Source organism: Pseudopipra pipra, chromosome 2, assembly GCF_036250125.1.
Source record: "Pseudopipra pipra isolate bDixPip1 chromosome 2, bDixPip1.hap1, whole genome shotgun sequence".
In the NCBI taxonomy this organism is placed as follows: Eukaryota; Metazoa; Chordata; class Aves; order Passeriformes; family Pipridae; genus Pseudopipra; species Pseudopipra pipra.
The window spans coordinates 62,187,066-62,205,276 of NC_087550.1; the positions used below are offsets into that span (position 1 = coordinate 62,187,066).

General features: G+C 37.9%; 1 protein-coding gene across 2 annotated transcripts in view; it reads left to right on the top strand.

Moving 5' to 3' along the window:
• RB1 (RB transcriptional corepressor 1) overlaps positions 1–18,211 on the top strand; it is a 544,421-nt gene that overhangs the window by 496,231 nt on the left and 29,979 nt on the right. For both annotated transcript variants that reach the window (XM_064647279.1, XM_064647278.1), the window contains 6 exons: positions 1,397–1,484; positions 1,943–2,059; positions 2,757–2,813; positions 2,900–2,931; positions 3,009–3,085; positions 3,302–3,504. In XM_064647279.1, coding sequence (XP_064503349.1) covers positions 1,397–1,484; positions 1,943–2,059; positions 2,757–2,813; positions 2,900–2,931; positions 3,009–3,085; positions 3,302–3,504 — 574 coding nt within the window. The remainder of the gene's footprint in view (positions 1–1,396; positions 1,485–1,942; positions 2,060–2,756; positions 2,814–2,899; positions 2,932–3,008; positions 3,086–3,301; positions 3,505–18,211) is intronic.

The following is an 18,211-nucleotide window of genomic DNA, read 5'->3' on the forward strand; positions in this document are numbered from 1 at the left end:
AAAGGCTTTATTTGATTGCCTTGTGGTCCCTTTTAGTTTTATGCTTCAAATCTTTAACTGCCAGTGATGGTTTTTAGCCACAAAGGAATCAGTTCGCCTTTTGGTTCCCAGACCGAATGTGTGATGTCAGGAACTAGACCACCTATGACTAATAAGATGGTCACTGACAGCAACAAATCCCATTTTTGACAATTATAGATAGATATTGACACTTTTCAATTACAGTAGAATTAAAGCCCTCTAATACTGTGAAAGATGCATCATTAAAGTTCTTGACATGAAAGGAAGTTCTTGACATGAAGAAAGTCCAGAGTATGAAGTTTCTGCATTGTTAAGAATTTGAAATATGCTAAACTGACTTTGATCTGAGAGAAGGACTGGTGAGATATTTAGATTCTCCCCATTCACACTTGGGCTTTGCTCCGAGTTTTCCAAAACTGTTGCCATTTAAGGCAATTCACATGAAGGCCTATTCACCAGCACTGATTTTGGGCTGTAGTAACTGTTTTTCATAAAGCCACAGAAGTGTCAGTAGATGGCAGCAAATATTTGATCACCAGCATAAAGTGGAAGGTGTATCGTTAACTCTCCCTGAATTAAATAGAACCCCCATAGGATATCCTGAAAGGACCATACTTATTAATTTGACTCTTCTTATAGTGTCATATTTCTGAACTTAGACACTTAAGATCTGCTTTAAAGCCCCCTAAAACTGGAGAGAATCTAATAGTTTTTATCAGTGGATTTGTATCAGGTCATTTATATAGAAAGTAACATAAAAAAATCAGTGTAAGTAGTAGTTCAAAGCATAATGAGAATCAGTTGTGTGTTTTTATTTTATTTTTTTCCACTGTCCTTATGTTTTTCCTTATCATTAGTAGATTTCTGACAGAAGTAATTTTACCAAAACCTTCTGAAAATAGATTAAGGAAAATTACATCTTTGCACTGCTACAATACTAATGATTGAACACATTTTTCTTCCTTTTACATTTATTTGTCTGGTGATGTGAGCCAAACTGAGGTTAAATGACACAGAAATTTAAAACAGGCAAACACACAACTCCACCAAAAACCAGAATGAAAAGTTCAGAAAGTAACAATACCATAGAAGAATCAAACTGTTTCTTAGGTGTTAAGAGAGAAATGCGTACACTAATTCTTTTGGTTATTAAAATTATTGCAATCCATAAGTAAACAATTGAATTATTGGATTAAAAACATTATTAGAATTCACAATAGTTAACACACTGCAACAGTTTTCCCTAGCAGGTTGTTTGATAACTGGAGTGAGAACTAAAATAATTTTTTTTTTTTTTGGTAGAATTGCTGTTCAGTTTCTGCAAACCGTCATGCCAACCCTGATGTTTAGTATGCATTTTATTGTATTTTTCCAGAGCGGCAATGAATAACATTCAGCAACTGATTATGATTTTAAACTCAGCACCTGATAAACCATCAGATACTCTCATCACATATTTTAATGTAAGTTACTACAAGGAAGCTTTGTGAAAGATTCTTGGAATTACCACTCAACTAAAATATACACCTGTAGATCTTCTGCACATATTTTGGAAGCTCCTTTAATAACAACCAGTTTTTGAAGAAGTACACTTTAATTGGAATGATTTACGTGTAGTTACTTGTTTTAGAAAGCACTTCTAACTGATGTGTACTGGAACCTTATAAGTGCTTTTTTATTTTTGTTACTGCACTAAATATTAAAATTAATTTATGTCCATACTGCATGGAAGAAGAAGTGGGTTTAAAAAGGAGAGAAGATGATGTACTCTTTTCTTTTAAATACTCCACTTTTATTTATGCTGGCAAGCTGATTGAGAGGTATTACAAAGTAAAGCAGGGTTAAGTCATTAAAATTACTTTGAAGTAAAATGTCTTTCCTTTACCTTTCCTTCCCTACTTTGCTGCATGTACTTTATTAGAATTGCACAGTGAACCCTCACGATGGTATCCTGAAAAGAGTAGAAAGTCTTGACCACATCTTCAAAAAGAAATTTGCTGAAGCAGTTGGACAGGGATGGGCTGAAATTGGCTCACAGGTAGGTAGCATTTGCATTGAGGGTTACTCATTTGAACACTGTTAGTACCAGCTAATGTGAGACCTGAATTACTGGCTGTCCTCATTCAACGCAGATCACTAATGATAAAAAGTAACGGTATTCTTTTCAAAGTGATGAGTATTTTTTTCTGAAGCACTCTAAAGATATTTAAATTCCTCTAAATATATAAGGAGCAATATGAACCAGGTGGAAATATGTTGGAAATCCTTTACTGAAGAATGGGAAAATTGCTGGGCAAAATACATTTAGTGAAACATCTGTTGGCATTCGTTAAGGTAACTTGGCCTAAAACAGCAAAAGGTGACTCACTTCCTTATAAAATCAGTAGGGCCAGCTGTGCTTTCAACAAGGATTTTGGAAAATAAATCCAACCAAGTTTGTATTTGACAGTCTCCTTCCTGTCTGTCAACCCTGCTTTTTATCCTGTTAGCAGTGAATCAACGTGGACACAGTTTATGTTATTACACTTGGTTAAGTTTTCACGTGGTTGGGGTAGTCACACGCCTTAGTACTTTGAGGCATCTCCAGTCTTATTGGCAAATGGAACTGGGGCATTACTTCTTTATAGTGGCTCTGTCAAAAACTGGACATGTTCTGTACTGTTAAAACACGAGAATCTACCTGTTGTAGTCCGTTAAAACTTCTTGTAATACTCTTGAATTTCTTCTTCTAACAGAGATACAAGCTTGGAGTACGTCTCTACTACAGAGTAATGGAGTCTATGCTGAAGTCGGTAAGTTTAACGCTGGTAGCTTCGTACTCAGTGCATTTAGAAATACTAAGAATATTCACCAGTTTGGCCTGGTTTATATATTTCAGGAGGAAGAGCGCCTCTCAGTGCAGAATTTCAGGTACTTGCCCCTAACTTGTTATTGAAGTGTGCTATTTTAGCCTTAGGACAAGTACTAATAACTTCCTTTCTCTTTAGCACACTTCTGAATGATAACATCTTCCACACATCTCTGCTGGCGTGTGCTGTTGAGGTTGTCATGGCTACATATGGCAGTAAGTTAAATCTAAGGTCCTAAATAGCATTGTTATTTATTGATAATTATTGCCATCTGTTCTAATATATAAAATAGAGTAAATAGCAAAAAGAAACAAAAAACCAACTCACAGAAATGTCTGAACTAGCAATGATTCAATAAATACAAAAAGGAAAAAACATTGAAAGTGAAAGAATTTAATACTTGTGATAATTTTAGTCCATTTTCCCTTCAGGAAATGCTTCACAAAGTGATGGTACCAGTGCTGAAACAGACTTGTCTTTCCCATGGATTCTTAACGTATTTGATTTAAAAGCTTTTGACTTCTACAAGGTGATCGAAAGCTTTATTAGAGCAGAGCCAAGCCTAACACGGGAAATGATAAAGCATCTAGAACGCTGTGAACATCGAATTATGGAGTCTCTTGCTTGGCAATCTGTAAGTAATACTTTAAAGTAGTATTTGCCCTTGTATAATATACATACCTTGAAAAAAGAAATCACACCCAACTCTATAAAATTAAGGTTGTGGTCTTGTTGAGATTTATTTCTAGAAAAATAAATTACAAGAGGAAAACAGGATCAGTTTTGCCATGTCTTCAGGTTTTGGGAAAAAAGGGGTATATCAGAGGAAGGAGTCAACATAACTCTGCTGATTTATGTGATTGTAAGCCAACATCATCTTACTAGTCTGACATGAATTATAAGGCCAAATAACCTTAAACAGTGTTTTTGTACCAAAGTCAAGGCAATAAATTCTATGCTTTTATTTGAAAGTTAATTTTTACCTAGTTGCTATTCCTACTTGGCAAAAGGACCTTAGTTCTGGGCATCTGATATGTTTGTTAATAGTACTTAAAATATTGTTTTGCATTGTCCTTTGTGCTTCAGTCACTTTGGTATTTTTGGATACCGTAACAATAAAGTGATGGAAGGTTGGGTTTTTTTGGCTGGATTTCAGTAAATCAAATATTGTTCTTTTTATTATTTGTTACTTATAAACCAGAAATATGCTATTTATGCCACAAAACATGAGACTATAGAGACTGGTAATTTTGATCAGAGAGACATAATGCAACCATTTAAGAGCCCATCTCATATCTTTTAGTTCTGGAAAGTTTAAAAATATGGTATGCCATAGCTAATGGAATAGTTTAATCATGAAGTGAGTTTTCAGGGTAATCTGTGTTTGGTTTGTGTATGGCTTGAGAGTGTAAAGTTAACAGTTTTCTAGTATGGGTGATACTTTACCAGGCAGTGGGGTTATACTCCTGGATTCAAGGAGTGTTGTTGGCCTGAGCAGTGAGAGCCCCATCTAGCCCAGGAGAAGCATGCTGACCTCAGGGTAGTATGGAACTAATTGACTTGATTCAGAGTGAATCTAGTGGACCACCTTTTGCCTTCCAGCCCTTGCTACTCGATTTTCCTTGCTGACAAAGTCAGTGGCCACATGTGGCTCTTTGAATATGCCCTGTTGTAAAAGTGACCTTTTCACTGGGGGAGCCAAGACTTGTGTATCCAGCTCCACGCTCATCACCACAACACTGTATGCATCCCAGGATTTCTGGTGCAGTGCTACAGCTGCTGTACCAGAGTGTAAATTTTTCCCTTTTAACATTTTTGTATGTTTGATGTCTTGGGAAATGCACATTGCCTCTGCATTGCTGTGGAAATTTCTTAGTGGTTTCGCTCTTTTTTGAATAAGATGGCCTGAAAGCCCTTGAATTCTTTTCATCAGAGCCTACAGAAATGGAGAAGGAGGCAGTATTTTAAGAGGCAGACAGTATTTTAAGAAACTTGCAGTGCTTTGCTTTAATGTATTGGATTTCTCTTCCTGAGCTTCAAGAGGCGTATGTTTGGTACTTTTTTGGGGTGGGGGTGGCTTATAGAGCTGATTTGAGTGTTAGTAGCATGGAATAGTTCAGTTGGAAGGGACCTATAATGATCACCTGGTGCCAGCAAAATATGTGGAGTGGAGCCTAGTGGAGGGAATAAAAAGGAATGTGCAAGACATGCATCCAAGGGCCCTGCTGCTTCACTGACCTACATGTCATGTCTCACCTGGGTCTCCCCAAGGTCAGGACAATGTCTCCTATTGTTGGGGGCTTGGCACTAGAGGGCACAGTAGGTTTTCCTCAAAAGCTGAAGCCAGCTGTGGCAGCCAGGATAGGCACCCCAAGGTTCAGTGCTGTCCTCCACTGCCTCCTTTGGCTACCCGTGAGGGAAGGGCTGTGAATTGTGAACAGCAGAGTGTTTAGTGGTGGCTCAGGAGAGGAGTAGTAGTGAAACGTTATCTGTGCTAAAATGTCTTGCTGAGTCTCTGGGTCCCTGCAGCAAAGGAGCTGAGGCCCCACATAGAAACGGAGAGCCATGAGTCCTCTAGGGCAGAAAATCCACCCCTTCCTCTCATCTGAATATTGGCTGGTTTTGTCTGGAAACACTTAACCTATTAGAAACAGGAGAAAATGCTGCTGTGGTTGACTTACGAGGCTGTTGAGGTGTCCCAGAAAGGCTCAGCTAGTGAAAAAAGGAATGGTTTACTGTATTCTTCTGCAGTTCTTTACCTGGATATTGTTTCCATCTACTGGTGTACAAGGTTTACAAGTGTCTGCTTAATTAGCAATTCCCTCAAGAATGGGTAGGCAGTTAGAGAAGTGTAGTTCATACCAGTAAATACCTCTTAACCTCCAAACACTTGATAAAGGAGGAGAGAAAAGTCACATGCCTTCTTACTTATAAAGAATGTCTCACTGTAACTGATTGCTTTGGGTTAATTTTAAACAATGATAGGCCAAGGAAGATGGAATCGTCAAGAAGGTTCAAGTTTGCTTGTATGGTTAGAGAATGTATTTTTTTAAGTGTTAAAATGAAAAGCATGGAATGAGTAAAGCTTATGCAAAAAAAAAAAGTCTAGCTTGGTAAATAAGAATAGAAACTATTGAAAAATATTTATTTAAAAATATTTGCATAATGCAGCTCTGATAAGTAGGGTAAATAACTCTACTTATTTACCATGTGTTTTTGTTTAGTTCATGCCTCCCCCCCCTCCCAGGTAGTGCATTTCATTACAAGGCTTGTCTGCTTTTTGGAGAGTCAGGTCTGGTTTTATCCAGTCTTTCCTCATTCTCCTGACTGCTTTAGGAAGCAGGACTTCAATAGAGATTTAAAAGGACTGAGCATTTTAATACGGAATAGCTTGAATTTATTGTAGTTTTACTTGTCACAGAGCTTTTGTGAGGAAAAATGCCTTGCATAATTTCCCTGAAGAAAAGTCTTAAGTGCATCTGACCTTTAGCTGACTTTGAAAGCTGTATCAAATGAATGTGAGATTTCTTACTGGTATCTGAAGATAATATATTACTCCTTAGCTAGTCATTATGAATATGTTTATTGCTTTTGCATAGCTAGCTGACTTGGTCGTCTGTGCTTTAGGAAGGAAATGAAACTTTTCTAGGTCATCCTTTCTTTTAACTAAAAAAAAAAAAAGAAAAAAGCGTGGCCAGACAAAATAAAGGGTGAAAAACAGCTGAAGATTCTTCTCAATAATTCTTGATTTTAAAACGGGGCAAATACATATTGACTAAATCATGTGAAAAGTACTTCCTTAAATTTTTATTGAACCTTTTATTGAAAAGAAGAAGCCCCATTTACCCACTCAGATATTTACCAGTGAGTTTTTGATGCTTCCAGAGACAGATTATGTGGAGATCAGTTAAGAATATGTTGATAATGCTGCATAACTTTTAGTTGCAAAATAGAAATATACTGTACAGTATTATTTCTTTACTGTAGAACATTTGTGCTCACAGTAGGCACTATTTTGATTTCATAACTTTAAATATAGGGAACTGAAATTACTTTAGACTCAAAGATGATGATAGCCTTTGCTCAGTTTTATCATATTTCTATAAATATGATTTAAACCCTGCCATAATTGAAATCTGTTTCCCATGAAAGGGATAGCTCATTACTGAAACAAGAGCCAGCCCTAAAAGAGTTAAAAGCCCCCCCCAAACACCTGCTCTGCCTGTGCTACTAAAGAGCCCTTCTGTTCTGTTCACTGGACCTAAACCTAGAAGAATGCTATACAATGAACCTAGGGATAATAAATTAGGAAAAGGTAGACATTTGAATAGAAGAAAAAGGCTTGGAGCCAAGACTTTCTGCAAGCTTCAGTAGTTAGGGCAAGAACAATGGAAAGGTAAGAAGGTCAGAATGGGAAAGATGAGAAAAAGACCCTGAACTTGAGGCTGAAGGCCAGATGTACCCCCAAAATTCAGTGCCAAGAGAAGCACCGCCGTAAGCTCTGCCTAGACTCCGCCTACCATTAATATGTATGTAGGTGTTGCAATCATATGAATATGCAAGTAATCATATATGTAAGACTGTATAAAAACCTTGATTTTGTGTGGTGCCTTTGAGCGAGTTTGTGCAGGACGACCTCCCTCGCTCCCAATGCTGCAAATAAATGCCTTTGCTGCTTAAAGATACGAAGTCTATGAGCAGTTCTTCATACCAAGTTTTTCGGCATCATTACCTGCCAGCCTGGAAGTTCATGCTCAGCCTTTTCCATAATTCTGTCAAATTCTCTTTTGGCCAGCCAAAAAAGTAATTGTTTTGAATATCTCAAGATTGTGTGAACAAATTCCAGAATATCTGAATTTCCCTTAGAGAAAGCCCTGTCAACTGCTGTGTCACGTCTTTGACTAAAGTGTTGCTGTTTGCTGCACTGTGTTGGGAATAAACAAGGAAGAGCTGGTTTTTGGTGCAAGCAAATCAAACACAAAGTCTATAATTTTTCAGTCTATTTTGAGTGAAATGTCTATAATATCTGAAATGCATTTGTTTCAGTGTGACTTAAGTTTGGGTTTGGGGTTTTTTTGGTTTTTTGCTGTGTCCTTCAAGAAAGTAAACACCTGTGATCTTTGTTATCTGTATCTGCAAAGCAATCTAGTTGTATTTCCCTTCCTCTCAGCTTCCATTCTGCTCACAAGCTCTGAACGGGGAGGAACAAGCAGGGTGTTAAATTTTTCATGCTGCTGCTTAGAGAATGTTCTTCCTGCAAATGCCCTTTCACATGTTCAGTAAGTGGAGAGTGTGGAGCATACACATGTTCTAAATCATCACGCTTGGCATACTTAAAATAATTTGGGCCGTGCTACAGAATACTTTCTCTGCAAGCCAGCTTTTGGTGGGCCCAACACAAGATATGGAAAGCCCTTCTGCTCTGTCAGGGTTCAGCTGCCCAGTACTGGGCTAGTGAAAGGGTCTTGTTCTTCTGCACTGGAGTTGCAGGCAAACTGCAGCCTTGTCTAAAGTTAAGGTAATTTATGCCAGCCCAGTAAGGGGGATTAGAGAAAGAAGCACTCCAAGCTTTTTTTGTTAGGCTCTACAGATGGCAGAATGTTAACTTGTTAACTCATCTACATGAGTGCTAGGAGTTAAGGGGTATTCCTCATAGGACTGCAGTTTTAAAAGATTATGTGGTGGCTTTTGCTGTTAACAGGGATGAGGTCAGCTGCACTACCTTCTGCAACCCCACAACAGCCCAGAACAGAGCACGAAGGTTCACTGTGGCAGGCAAAAGGGATTTCATTTGCAGCCTGATTTGGTCTGCTATCTTTTGGTGTTTGTTTTTGTGTGAGTAACAAACAGATGTTGAACTAAGTCAGTGCATTGCACTGCAGCTGTTCATACTGTAGCCTTCTTTGGCTGTATTGGTCTTTAACACTTGCTGTCCTAATTAGTGTTTGTGTTTTTAAAAGGAAGAACAAACACCAGTATTGACATATGTTGCGATTTAGAGTTGTAATGTGTTTTGGAGTTTTACTGACTGATGCAAGATGAAAATGGCTCTCTGAAGTTACTTCTTTTAATGGTTAAAATATGATCAGCAGTAGACAAGTGTGTTTTGCTTTATTTATAACTTTTTCCATGTAGCATTGCCTAACCTGTGCTCCATGATGCTTCTCCTTTATTAGCTGCTTCTTTTCTGTGATTTCTACTGTCAGTCCAACATTTACCATGAAATCTGCAGTACTGTTTTATCACGTATATTTGATTTAACATAACTCAGTGTTTGCAATAAGTATTTGTCAACTAACTATGTAGTTAATGTTTATATCTCATCCCACAAGACTTCTGTTGGTTTTAAATGATGCAGCTCATTGCAGCAGAAATGCCATCCTGATGAAAACTGTGTATTCCTAAAGAATACATTATTACATTTATATGACAAACTCACTGAGCTGAAATAACAGCAGACTGACTTTGATCGTGCAGTAAGGAGAAAAATATTAAATAGGTATGTTTAAGATTTGTGTAAAAAATGTTAAATCCAGGTCAGGTAAAGCTATGAGCAATTACAGGTCAGCAAGTACTCCTTAGTACTTTGATATAGTGCAGGCAGCTTCCTAGTGTTTGTTTGTACAAGGACACAGTTATTGTGGAGCTCACTGTACCCGAGTGCTTAGTGCCTGTTTCGCTGGCTGCAGTGTACAATTTCAAGTTAGGTTTCTGTGCTACTTGTAAGGAGGAATCGAGCATCTAGGAAAGGGAGTTAGTACATTTTCTTGTGGTGTGTATCCTTCTCAGATTTCTGTAGGGTTTGTCTGAAGTCCTACAGCTCTTCTAGAGATAGGTGTCTACATGCAGTTTGAAGACCTCTTTGATTTCAACATTTTATGTAATTCTTTTTAAAACAGGAAGAAATAGGAATGGTCATACTGTCAACATTTTATACATTAGGTTACTGAATAAGCTGTTTACTGTTGTATTAAAAGAATGAGTCTAAAATCTTGTTGATAGACAGCCAAGTAAGGTCATGTGGCAAGGACTAGGTGTTTGGGGCTGAGTCTGTGCAACCGACTTTAAAGAGACAATAGTTTGGGCTTGAATATTGCCCCACATCAGTGATTACCATGTCATCAGTGATGTTTCATTGGTATTGTGTTCCCTGGCCTGTTTTGGCATTTGTCAGCTCTCCTCTGGACAATGCCTAGGCAAGATTTGGGGCATAATGCAGCTCAGGGACTATTTTCAGCTGCTGGTATGGATTAGCAATGGTGAATGTTTAGTGGTGGTGCATGTGGGTGCAAGCTGTGCTTTGCCACTTGCCCTTGAGGCCTTAGGACATGCTGTGGCTCGTGTTGCCAACCACAGATGTAGCCATGGGTTCAACCACATGAGTGACTGCAGTGCTGGCAAATGAGTCATGTGTTCCTGCACTGTCTTTCCTCTAGGCTCCAGGACTCGTACATGTTTCTGCATAGCAGCTGTCTTCTCTTGGAAAAGCTAGTCTGTTCCTTTCATGCCTACTAAATTTTGCCTTTCCTCAGATATAGGAATATCCAATTTGTGAATGAGGGACAGCCTTAAGCACAAAAAAAGTCCTCGGCATATCCAGAATGACAACATTTGAAAGCACGCTCACTGTTAGGGTGCAAACTACTTAGGGAGCTTCACTGGTGTAAAGACAGGCACCTCAGGAATTGCAGACAACAGATTGCTCTTGCAGACATGACTCAGTTCCAGTGGTCTTCTGAATTTTGGGCACCTAGTATCCTGTCTCAGCTTGGAAGTTGCAATGGATGATAATATGTAATATTTTCTAGGGTTTTTTTTGCAAGAGATGAAACATGCTAAGGGCCACCAAATGATGGCTTTTCATGTGCTCACTGTGCTCCTTTCAACAAAGTTACATTAGGAGAGTGCAGCTTCAACATGCAAAAAGGAACTGAGAACATATTTGAGGTTTTCTGCCTGTACATACATACTAAATATATTTCTGCTTGCATCATGAATGTGTTTCAGAAGCACGTGGGATGAGAGGGAGGTCACTACCACCACTGCTGCTCGGCGTGATAGTGCTAAAGGATCATACTAGTTCTGCTGCATGTGCTTTTAAAAATGTTTTTAAGGTTATGACATTTCAGTTATCGCAGATGTGGCTGGAAAACCTTCTATGATTTTGCCTTCATCATATAGGGCACATTCTTAGAAAGTCTGTAAGATGATTGTTTTTTGGGTATTTGTGAATATACCATGTAGTATAATATAAATATATATATATATTTATGTTTATATGCTTTTTTATTTTGAGCATATATATATATACACACTTTAATAAATACTTAAAATATGTAAGAGTGTTTCTCTCATACCTTTCTAGTACTACTGAAGAGTTTCCTTTTATAGAAATCGTGCTGTGCTTTTGAGGCTTGAAACTTTTATCTGCCTGAACAGCTGAAGGCAAATTGAAAAACCAGGATGAACAGGGAACTTTAGATTTCACTGTCTGTACCATCACTTTGAAAATCTTCCCTGCCACTCCTGTTTATCATCAAGATGACTCAAGCTGTTATTCATGCTTGGGTGTTACCGTCCAAGCAAATCCTCTAGGCTAGTGGAAGAGAAACCAGAACACTTAAAGCTGAGGTCCTGTGTTTCCTGCTTTTGTCTCTGTTGACAGTGTGTTTGCTTCTCAGTAGACACTCACGTAGTGTACACAACACTCACTAGGACTGTAAGAGATGGGTTACATTAGCACAGTGTTAGTGGGTTTATCTGTTGCAGGTATACCAAGTCAGCCCAACCCTTAAGATGCTTTTTGACTCAAGTACAAACATGACCAAAAAGATTACCTAAGAGACAGCAACTATGTGGAGATTTCATTCTGTGAAATTTAGATGCCTTTTTTGATTAGGAACTTAAGTTTCTCTCTGCTTCGTCTACTGCTTTAGAGTTTCTCTTATTAGGGGAATATGAGTCCTACTTCAGTAGCTTAGATATTTAGTCTCCCTCTATGCTTTAGACGGAGCTGCACTTCCAGAAAGCAATTCATTCTATTTATTTTAAACAGATATTCTACAATGGGACTATTCACTTTCCCTAACTGTGAAGAGCATCTGTCTCAATGACAAACCTAAACTAGATCTATAATGTTTGTCTGTTAAGGTTAGTAGAAGTGAGGCACATGCTTAATTCTAGTCATCATAACTGCATTTTCCCCTTCCTTTCAACATGAAGGGGACATAAGCAAGGCAGTTGTGTAATTATGCCCAGTTTTGCTTTAGGTGGCTACTTATGCTATATATCTTGCCTATAGTCACTGTTGTGTTTTCTATTCACACAGAGGTCGTGTATAGTTACCAGTGTAAGTACAGAAGCAGAGTCTGTGTTAGGATCTCTCTGGTTATAGATTTACAGCTGTAACAGGGAACTGAGGTTGATAGGCTGTACTCAGTGGAGCTGCCAGCTCTCTTGATGCAGTATAAAGGTATCTTGCCTGTCTCTACACCAGTCCCAAGTACAGAGTTAGTCAGAGAAATAACTCTGTGTTAATATGATAGGCTTTTTTTTCCTTAAGGTTGCCCTGATTATAAGTAACATTTTAACAGGAAATAGTGAAATAGTCTTCTGGGAATACTTGTTTTCCAAGTTGGTCTTTTTTTATATTGTCCAATGTTTTGGTGGTACCACAGCTGTAGGACTTTCATTTTAGTCCTACTATGTTTCTAGGTAGTTTAAACTTCAGCTTTTCATCCTGCAACATTGTAATATCTGCATTGTAAGTGCTTTGTAGGAACATTTAAAGGTTGCCCATGAGGGAAGAATATGTTAGAATTCAGAGACATATATTTGCAGTCCTTTTGTTTTGTAAAATCTTGCTGAATTGCAGCAAATTTGATGTATCTGTCTTCTTAAATACAAAAGTAAACCACGCTTGGGTTAAATTCTGAGGTCGTATCCCTGCTGCTTCTTCCTTGTGTGGGATTATGCTCTCCAACTTTGTACTTTTATAAATCTCTGTAGTGAAACAAAACTGGTGAAATGAATAGAATGAAGCTTTGTTTTGTTTGGGTTTTTGGTGGTTTTTTGGGTCTTGCTTGTTTTATCTGAGCCACAGTTCTGATAACTGTCATAAGTTTTTATTGCTCTTTCTATCCTTATTGCTGTGTCATTTGGGCCATTTCCTTGCTAACCTTTCTACAGAAGATAAAGTTAGCTTCTGTTAAGAAGCAAAGTAGGTGCCAAACCCACATTCTAATGTGAAGGTTTGGTTTTTTCCCAGCTATATGCTCAATTTTCAAGCTCTTAAGGGGATAACGGTATCATGTCAAATTCAAACGGTCAAATTATATGCTATTGGAAGGGAGGTTTTGTCTCTCTGCTTGCTGCACTTTAAGTTATTGCATGCATAAATGCGTGGGGTTTGTTTTGAAGTGTTTTTTTGTAGGCTGAAAAAGTTCTTTTGTACCTGCTTTTATATGATATGAATACATGGTATTTCAGTTACATATTTGTATCACTTGAGTATGTGTCTTACGGTAACTTTCCTGTAATAAAAAGTCCTTGTCAGGGATGTGGATCCCCCTGTTCACAGCTGTTGAGTAGGCATAGTGTTCACCATCCTCTAGAAAGGTAATCCCTCTGGGTTTTGTTGAAGCTTTTCATTTGTGTTGGAATTGCATGTCAGAATTGGTCAGACACAGGCTGATAAGTGCCTATGGTACAGCTGAGTATGGAGCCGCTAATCTCGGGACCTGTGTACCAGGTGTTCTCCTGAACCCCTGAGCAGAGACTCGAGGTTCACACAGTTAGACTCTGCCTAGTCTAAACTTGGCTTGGGTAAGCGCTTAGCCTGTCAGCACCCTGTCCTTTCCTTTCTGGAGTTAGCCTGCCCAGACCAGAGCCTGTGCTTGGCATGCTCCATCTGTATCTGTTGCACCCTCCAGCAGCTCAGAGGAGCTCACAGATCTTATCTGGATAGCAGAAGGTGCTGATTTTACCACCCATGGGAGCATGTGAAATACAATGTGAGCGTGCAGTATATGTGGTAAACTTTGTTTCACACTTAAGAAGTGTGAAATAATTCAAGCAAACAAGTAGACCAGCAGTTTTCAGATTTGATTTCATTAATGAAACATGGTTTTTCTTAGGGCTGAAAAGGCAGATATTTTGGTACTTGCTTCACCATCTGTATTCTCATTTTTTCCCATGCTTTGCTGTATACTTAACAAATGTCTCCATTAAGAAATATCTGCAATGTCTTGGGTACTTTTTTCATTACTTTATAAGAGCAGCAAAGATTTTTTTATAGATGGTTTCAACTTTAGTCAAGTGTAATTCTTGATGCTGCTGATGAATGGTAAATTTTTTGTAATCCAGTATCACTCCTTAGTGACCAGGAATGTCTTCAGTTTTTATTACTTAAACAATTGCTTTTAGAAAGTGCTTGCCAGGACAAACTTCAAAAAATTACTAGATCTTATTATGTTGCATGATTTTACAGAAGAGTGAAGACTTGCAACTGATCTGTCAAACTGACTTCCTTTTATAAAGCAGCAGTATTTGCAGAATTCATCTTAAAAGCAGAGGACTTAACATAGCCACAGTTGTTTTCATTTAAAATAGACTTAATATTATTCCCAAGATAATGGCGTTAATTTTGAGTGCCTCCTGTTGCTAGCATTGTTAATTAAGAATTTTGTTCTTTATGGCAGGAACTCACTGATTAAAAAAGGTAGAGTTAGGGCAAATCTTAAAGCTGTGTATGTGGAAAAATATTCTTTTTATCTCACTGTAAAAGGATAAGAACTTCTTGCTGAAGGCCTTCCTTTGTCATTGCTTGTGATTTGATTCTCAAGTTTAAACTGTAGAGAACTTATCTGTCTTAGTACAGGACAGCTTTTAGTTTTGCTAGAACTAGAGTGGGAGACTGTTTCTTAAATAGAAAAAAAGAGTTATTTAAAATCTAAATTCTCAGCTCTGGAATTTTTAGTTTTTTAACAAAATGGTAGGTTTTATAAAAGTCCAGAAGATGTGTGAAGGGTTCTTTTTGTTTGGTTTAATTTTGTGGTAAGTTCAGTTTTCTTACGGGAAAAACTGGGCTTACTTTATAAACAGCTGTATAACAGGAACTGGATGGGGGGGAGGCAATAAATGCAAAAGGCTTCAGTGTGAAAACAGAATTAGACAAGTAGAACAAACTTCTCCATCCAACTTTTTGCAGAAGTATTAGACTGTGCAAGCTTGGCTTTCTGAATTTGCATTCATCTTAAATACGTTCTGTAAATGTACTAATGCAGTGGCAGTTGTGTTTATACAATGTTTTCAACATTCTGGTAATTGGATAACCGATGCAGCCCAGACATTTATATCTTCTAGATTTAGAATAATTCTGATTTACATTTTGCCTTAGCTTTTGAAACATATCCTCTTTCATTTTGTCAGTGGCGCTCAAATGCCAGAAACCCAGAAGTCTAAATTATCATAGTCTGGCAAAAAAGGGAACCTGTCAGGATTTACAGGTCTGCCTAGGTGCAAGAACCTTATAATATTACATTTACTGCTGGAAAAGTATGAACAAATTGTTCTTCATTGATAAAACTCCTAGAAAATAACTTGAAAGAATAAATAAGGCTAGAAGATAATGCACTTGGGTGGGATTTTCAAATTACCAGTCTCAAAGTGAACCTCACGGGGTTCTCTGTAATTTTAATTCTTTGTGTATTTCTAGAAGTCTCATCTTTGGTGATGATGATGCTTGAAATTACAAGTGAAAATGACTATCTCATTTGCAAGAGATGATGGAAGACCAACTAATCAAGAGTGATATGGAAAGACTGAATGACAATCTAGTACTCTCTGGCTCTTTCAAAAGAAGTGAGGGGGCAGTAATGAAACTAGTGGATTTGAAACAAAATGATGTTTGCATTTCTTAGTTTTATTCCCCCTCCACACATATGCAATGTGAACTTTTTACTGCTGTGAATGTTAAAAACTTTACACACATTTGAAGGAAGACAGGAGAAGCTCACAGAAGAGAAATTTTTAATGTTGCTGAACACACAAATACATCTGATCCCAAAAGTCCTGAGATATGACCGGGACACACTTGAGAAAGTCTTGTGTGCCTCTCCTACTGTTATCTTCTTCCCCAGGCATCCAACCTTGGCTGCTGTTGGAGGCAAGACTGTAGATTAGCTGAATGTTTGGGATCTGACCCAGTACAGCCATTCTTATCTTCTACCTGGTCTCAAAAGGTCTTTCTCAATCTTTGCATTTCTATGTCTGAGGTTACCTCCTTAAGAAATGAAAGCTTGGAGGTTGATTCCAGTTAAGAATTCCTTATCTGTCTACAGTATCTTCTGTGGGTTTTTTTACACACTTTTGGATGAAAAGTATGAAAATGTGTTTGACTTGGTATTGGTATTTCTTTAAATATCCGAGACATGTATACTAAGGGGGAAAAAAAAATTGACTTGCATTCTGTTCCTGAAAAAGCCAGAAGTTAAAATTTCAAGCTGAGTATAGAAAGTATAAAATGGGAGGACATCTTTTGATTTTTGAAGCAACGATATGTTGAGATAAATCTGAGGTGTTTATCATAGGTTTGTTTCTTTTTCCTTGTCTTTTGAAACTGCTGGTTAATTATCTAGTTATCAATGTCTGCCTGCCTTGATTTAGATCAAAAACATGCTTGAAATCAACTAAATTTCCTCTACTTTTATTTTTATAGTAAGTGTGCATTTTCTGCACTCTGTAGATGAAGAAACCAGACTGCAAAGAACAGTTTTTTTAAGTTTTGATTCTAGAACTGAACTCCTAATGCCCCTGTGTAGGCATATGAGTAAAAATAATTCACTTTTAGGAAGTACTGGTTGCAACACATTCAGATCCTCAGGAGCTCTGACAATATAAGCCTTTTTTATTTGAGACCTCTTGGCATGAATTAGGATCATAACTCCTCATCTAGGTTTTAAATTTAAATTTTAGCATAAGATGTTACCAGAGAGACATGAGAGTTGGTATCAAAGGCAGGAGCACAGGGAGGGAGTGCATCTGTTCAGGAATGTACCAGTGAAAACATTGCTCCATCCACAACTCTCCAGGATAATCTTGTTGCAGAACCAGAAAAGGTGGAGAAAATCTCATCCAGTCCTGAATAGCTGGTACCTTGGCTTTATATCAGCTTGTTGTGGGAGGTACAGATTCACTCCTCTTGTAAATCAGTCAGATCAGGAATTTTTCAAGTAATGGCCTGATTCTCAAAATTACAGATGATGGTTTTTTGACGGTGTTGTTTTTTTGTTAGGGTATTTGGTTCTCCCACACACACCCCTGTGGAAGAGTGAAGTAAGTTTAGTAATAAGAAATACAAAGTTTCCTCAAATAGTTTTGGGATATCAAGCTATTAACTGGTTAGAAAGCTATTGTATTGTGTGGCACTGTGCTGTTGCAAAAAGCAGAAGCTTCTGCCCTGGAGAGTAAGTGCAAAGCAGAAAGACCTCCTGTCTGTTGTTCTCCAGCCTACTCAAGCTAATACACCAAGGAAGTCTGGTTTAAAGGGGAGTACTCATGCATGTGACTTTATCTGCTTGTTCTGCTTGTAAGTCAGTGATTTTTTTTCTTTATTTCCCCCCCCCCGCAGTTGTGTAATCTCAGACTGAGTAGCTTCTCTTTACCAGGGTGAGGCTCTGGGGTGCTCACTGCTGTAGTGCAGAGATGTTGCTGAACAAGTTGTCACTCAAACTGAGTAACAGCTTTGACAAGCTCCATGAGAGTAGTAGCCTAGAAACATAGCCCAGTATGTAATTTAAAGGCTTTTGTCTCACAGTCTTTAAAAGGGAGTCTAGTATTAAACAGGCTCTTTAGAGAGGGATTCACTGAGATGTTAGAGATGCATATCTGGTTTTGAACTTTGGATTTGTCAGTGGCATATGGAAAATGTACAGAATTTCTTCTCTATGCTGGGGCTTTTGTGCATTTTTCTGAAGTTGGATATGAATCTTAGAAGAGTTTAGGATTCCCAACAAAGATAATTGCTTATTTTCAGATATTATGCAGATGTTTATATCTGTGATATGTTTGTAGCTTAAGCTCATACTATTTGACTTTTCCTTTTATAAGTTGTATGGATAAAGATTGAAAATGCTCTTAAATTTAAAATTCAATCAACATTACTTTCTGGCAGTCTTTCAGTAACTCAGTCACCCAGTCGTAGGAGGCAATGTACTGTTGAGTTGTAAGAATTAACAAAAGCTTTGCAAAGGGAAGTAAACTCAGCCAGATAACATATGATATACTCTGACAGCTCAATATGCCTTTTCTCCAACATTGATTCGTGCTTCTGTATACAGCCC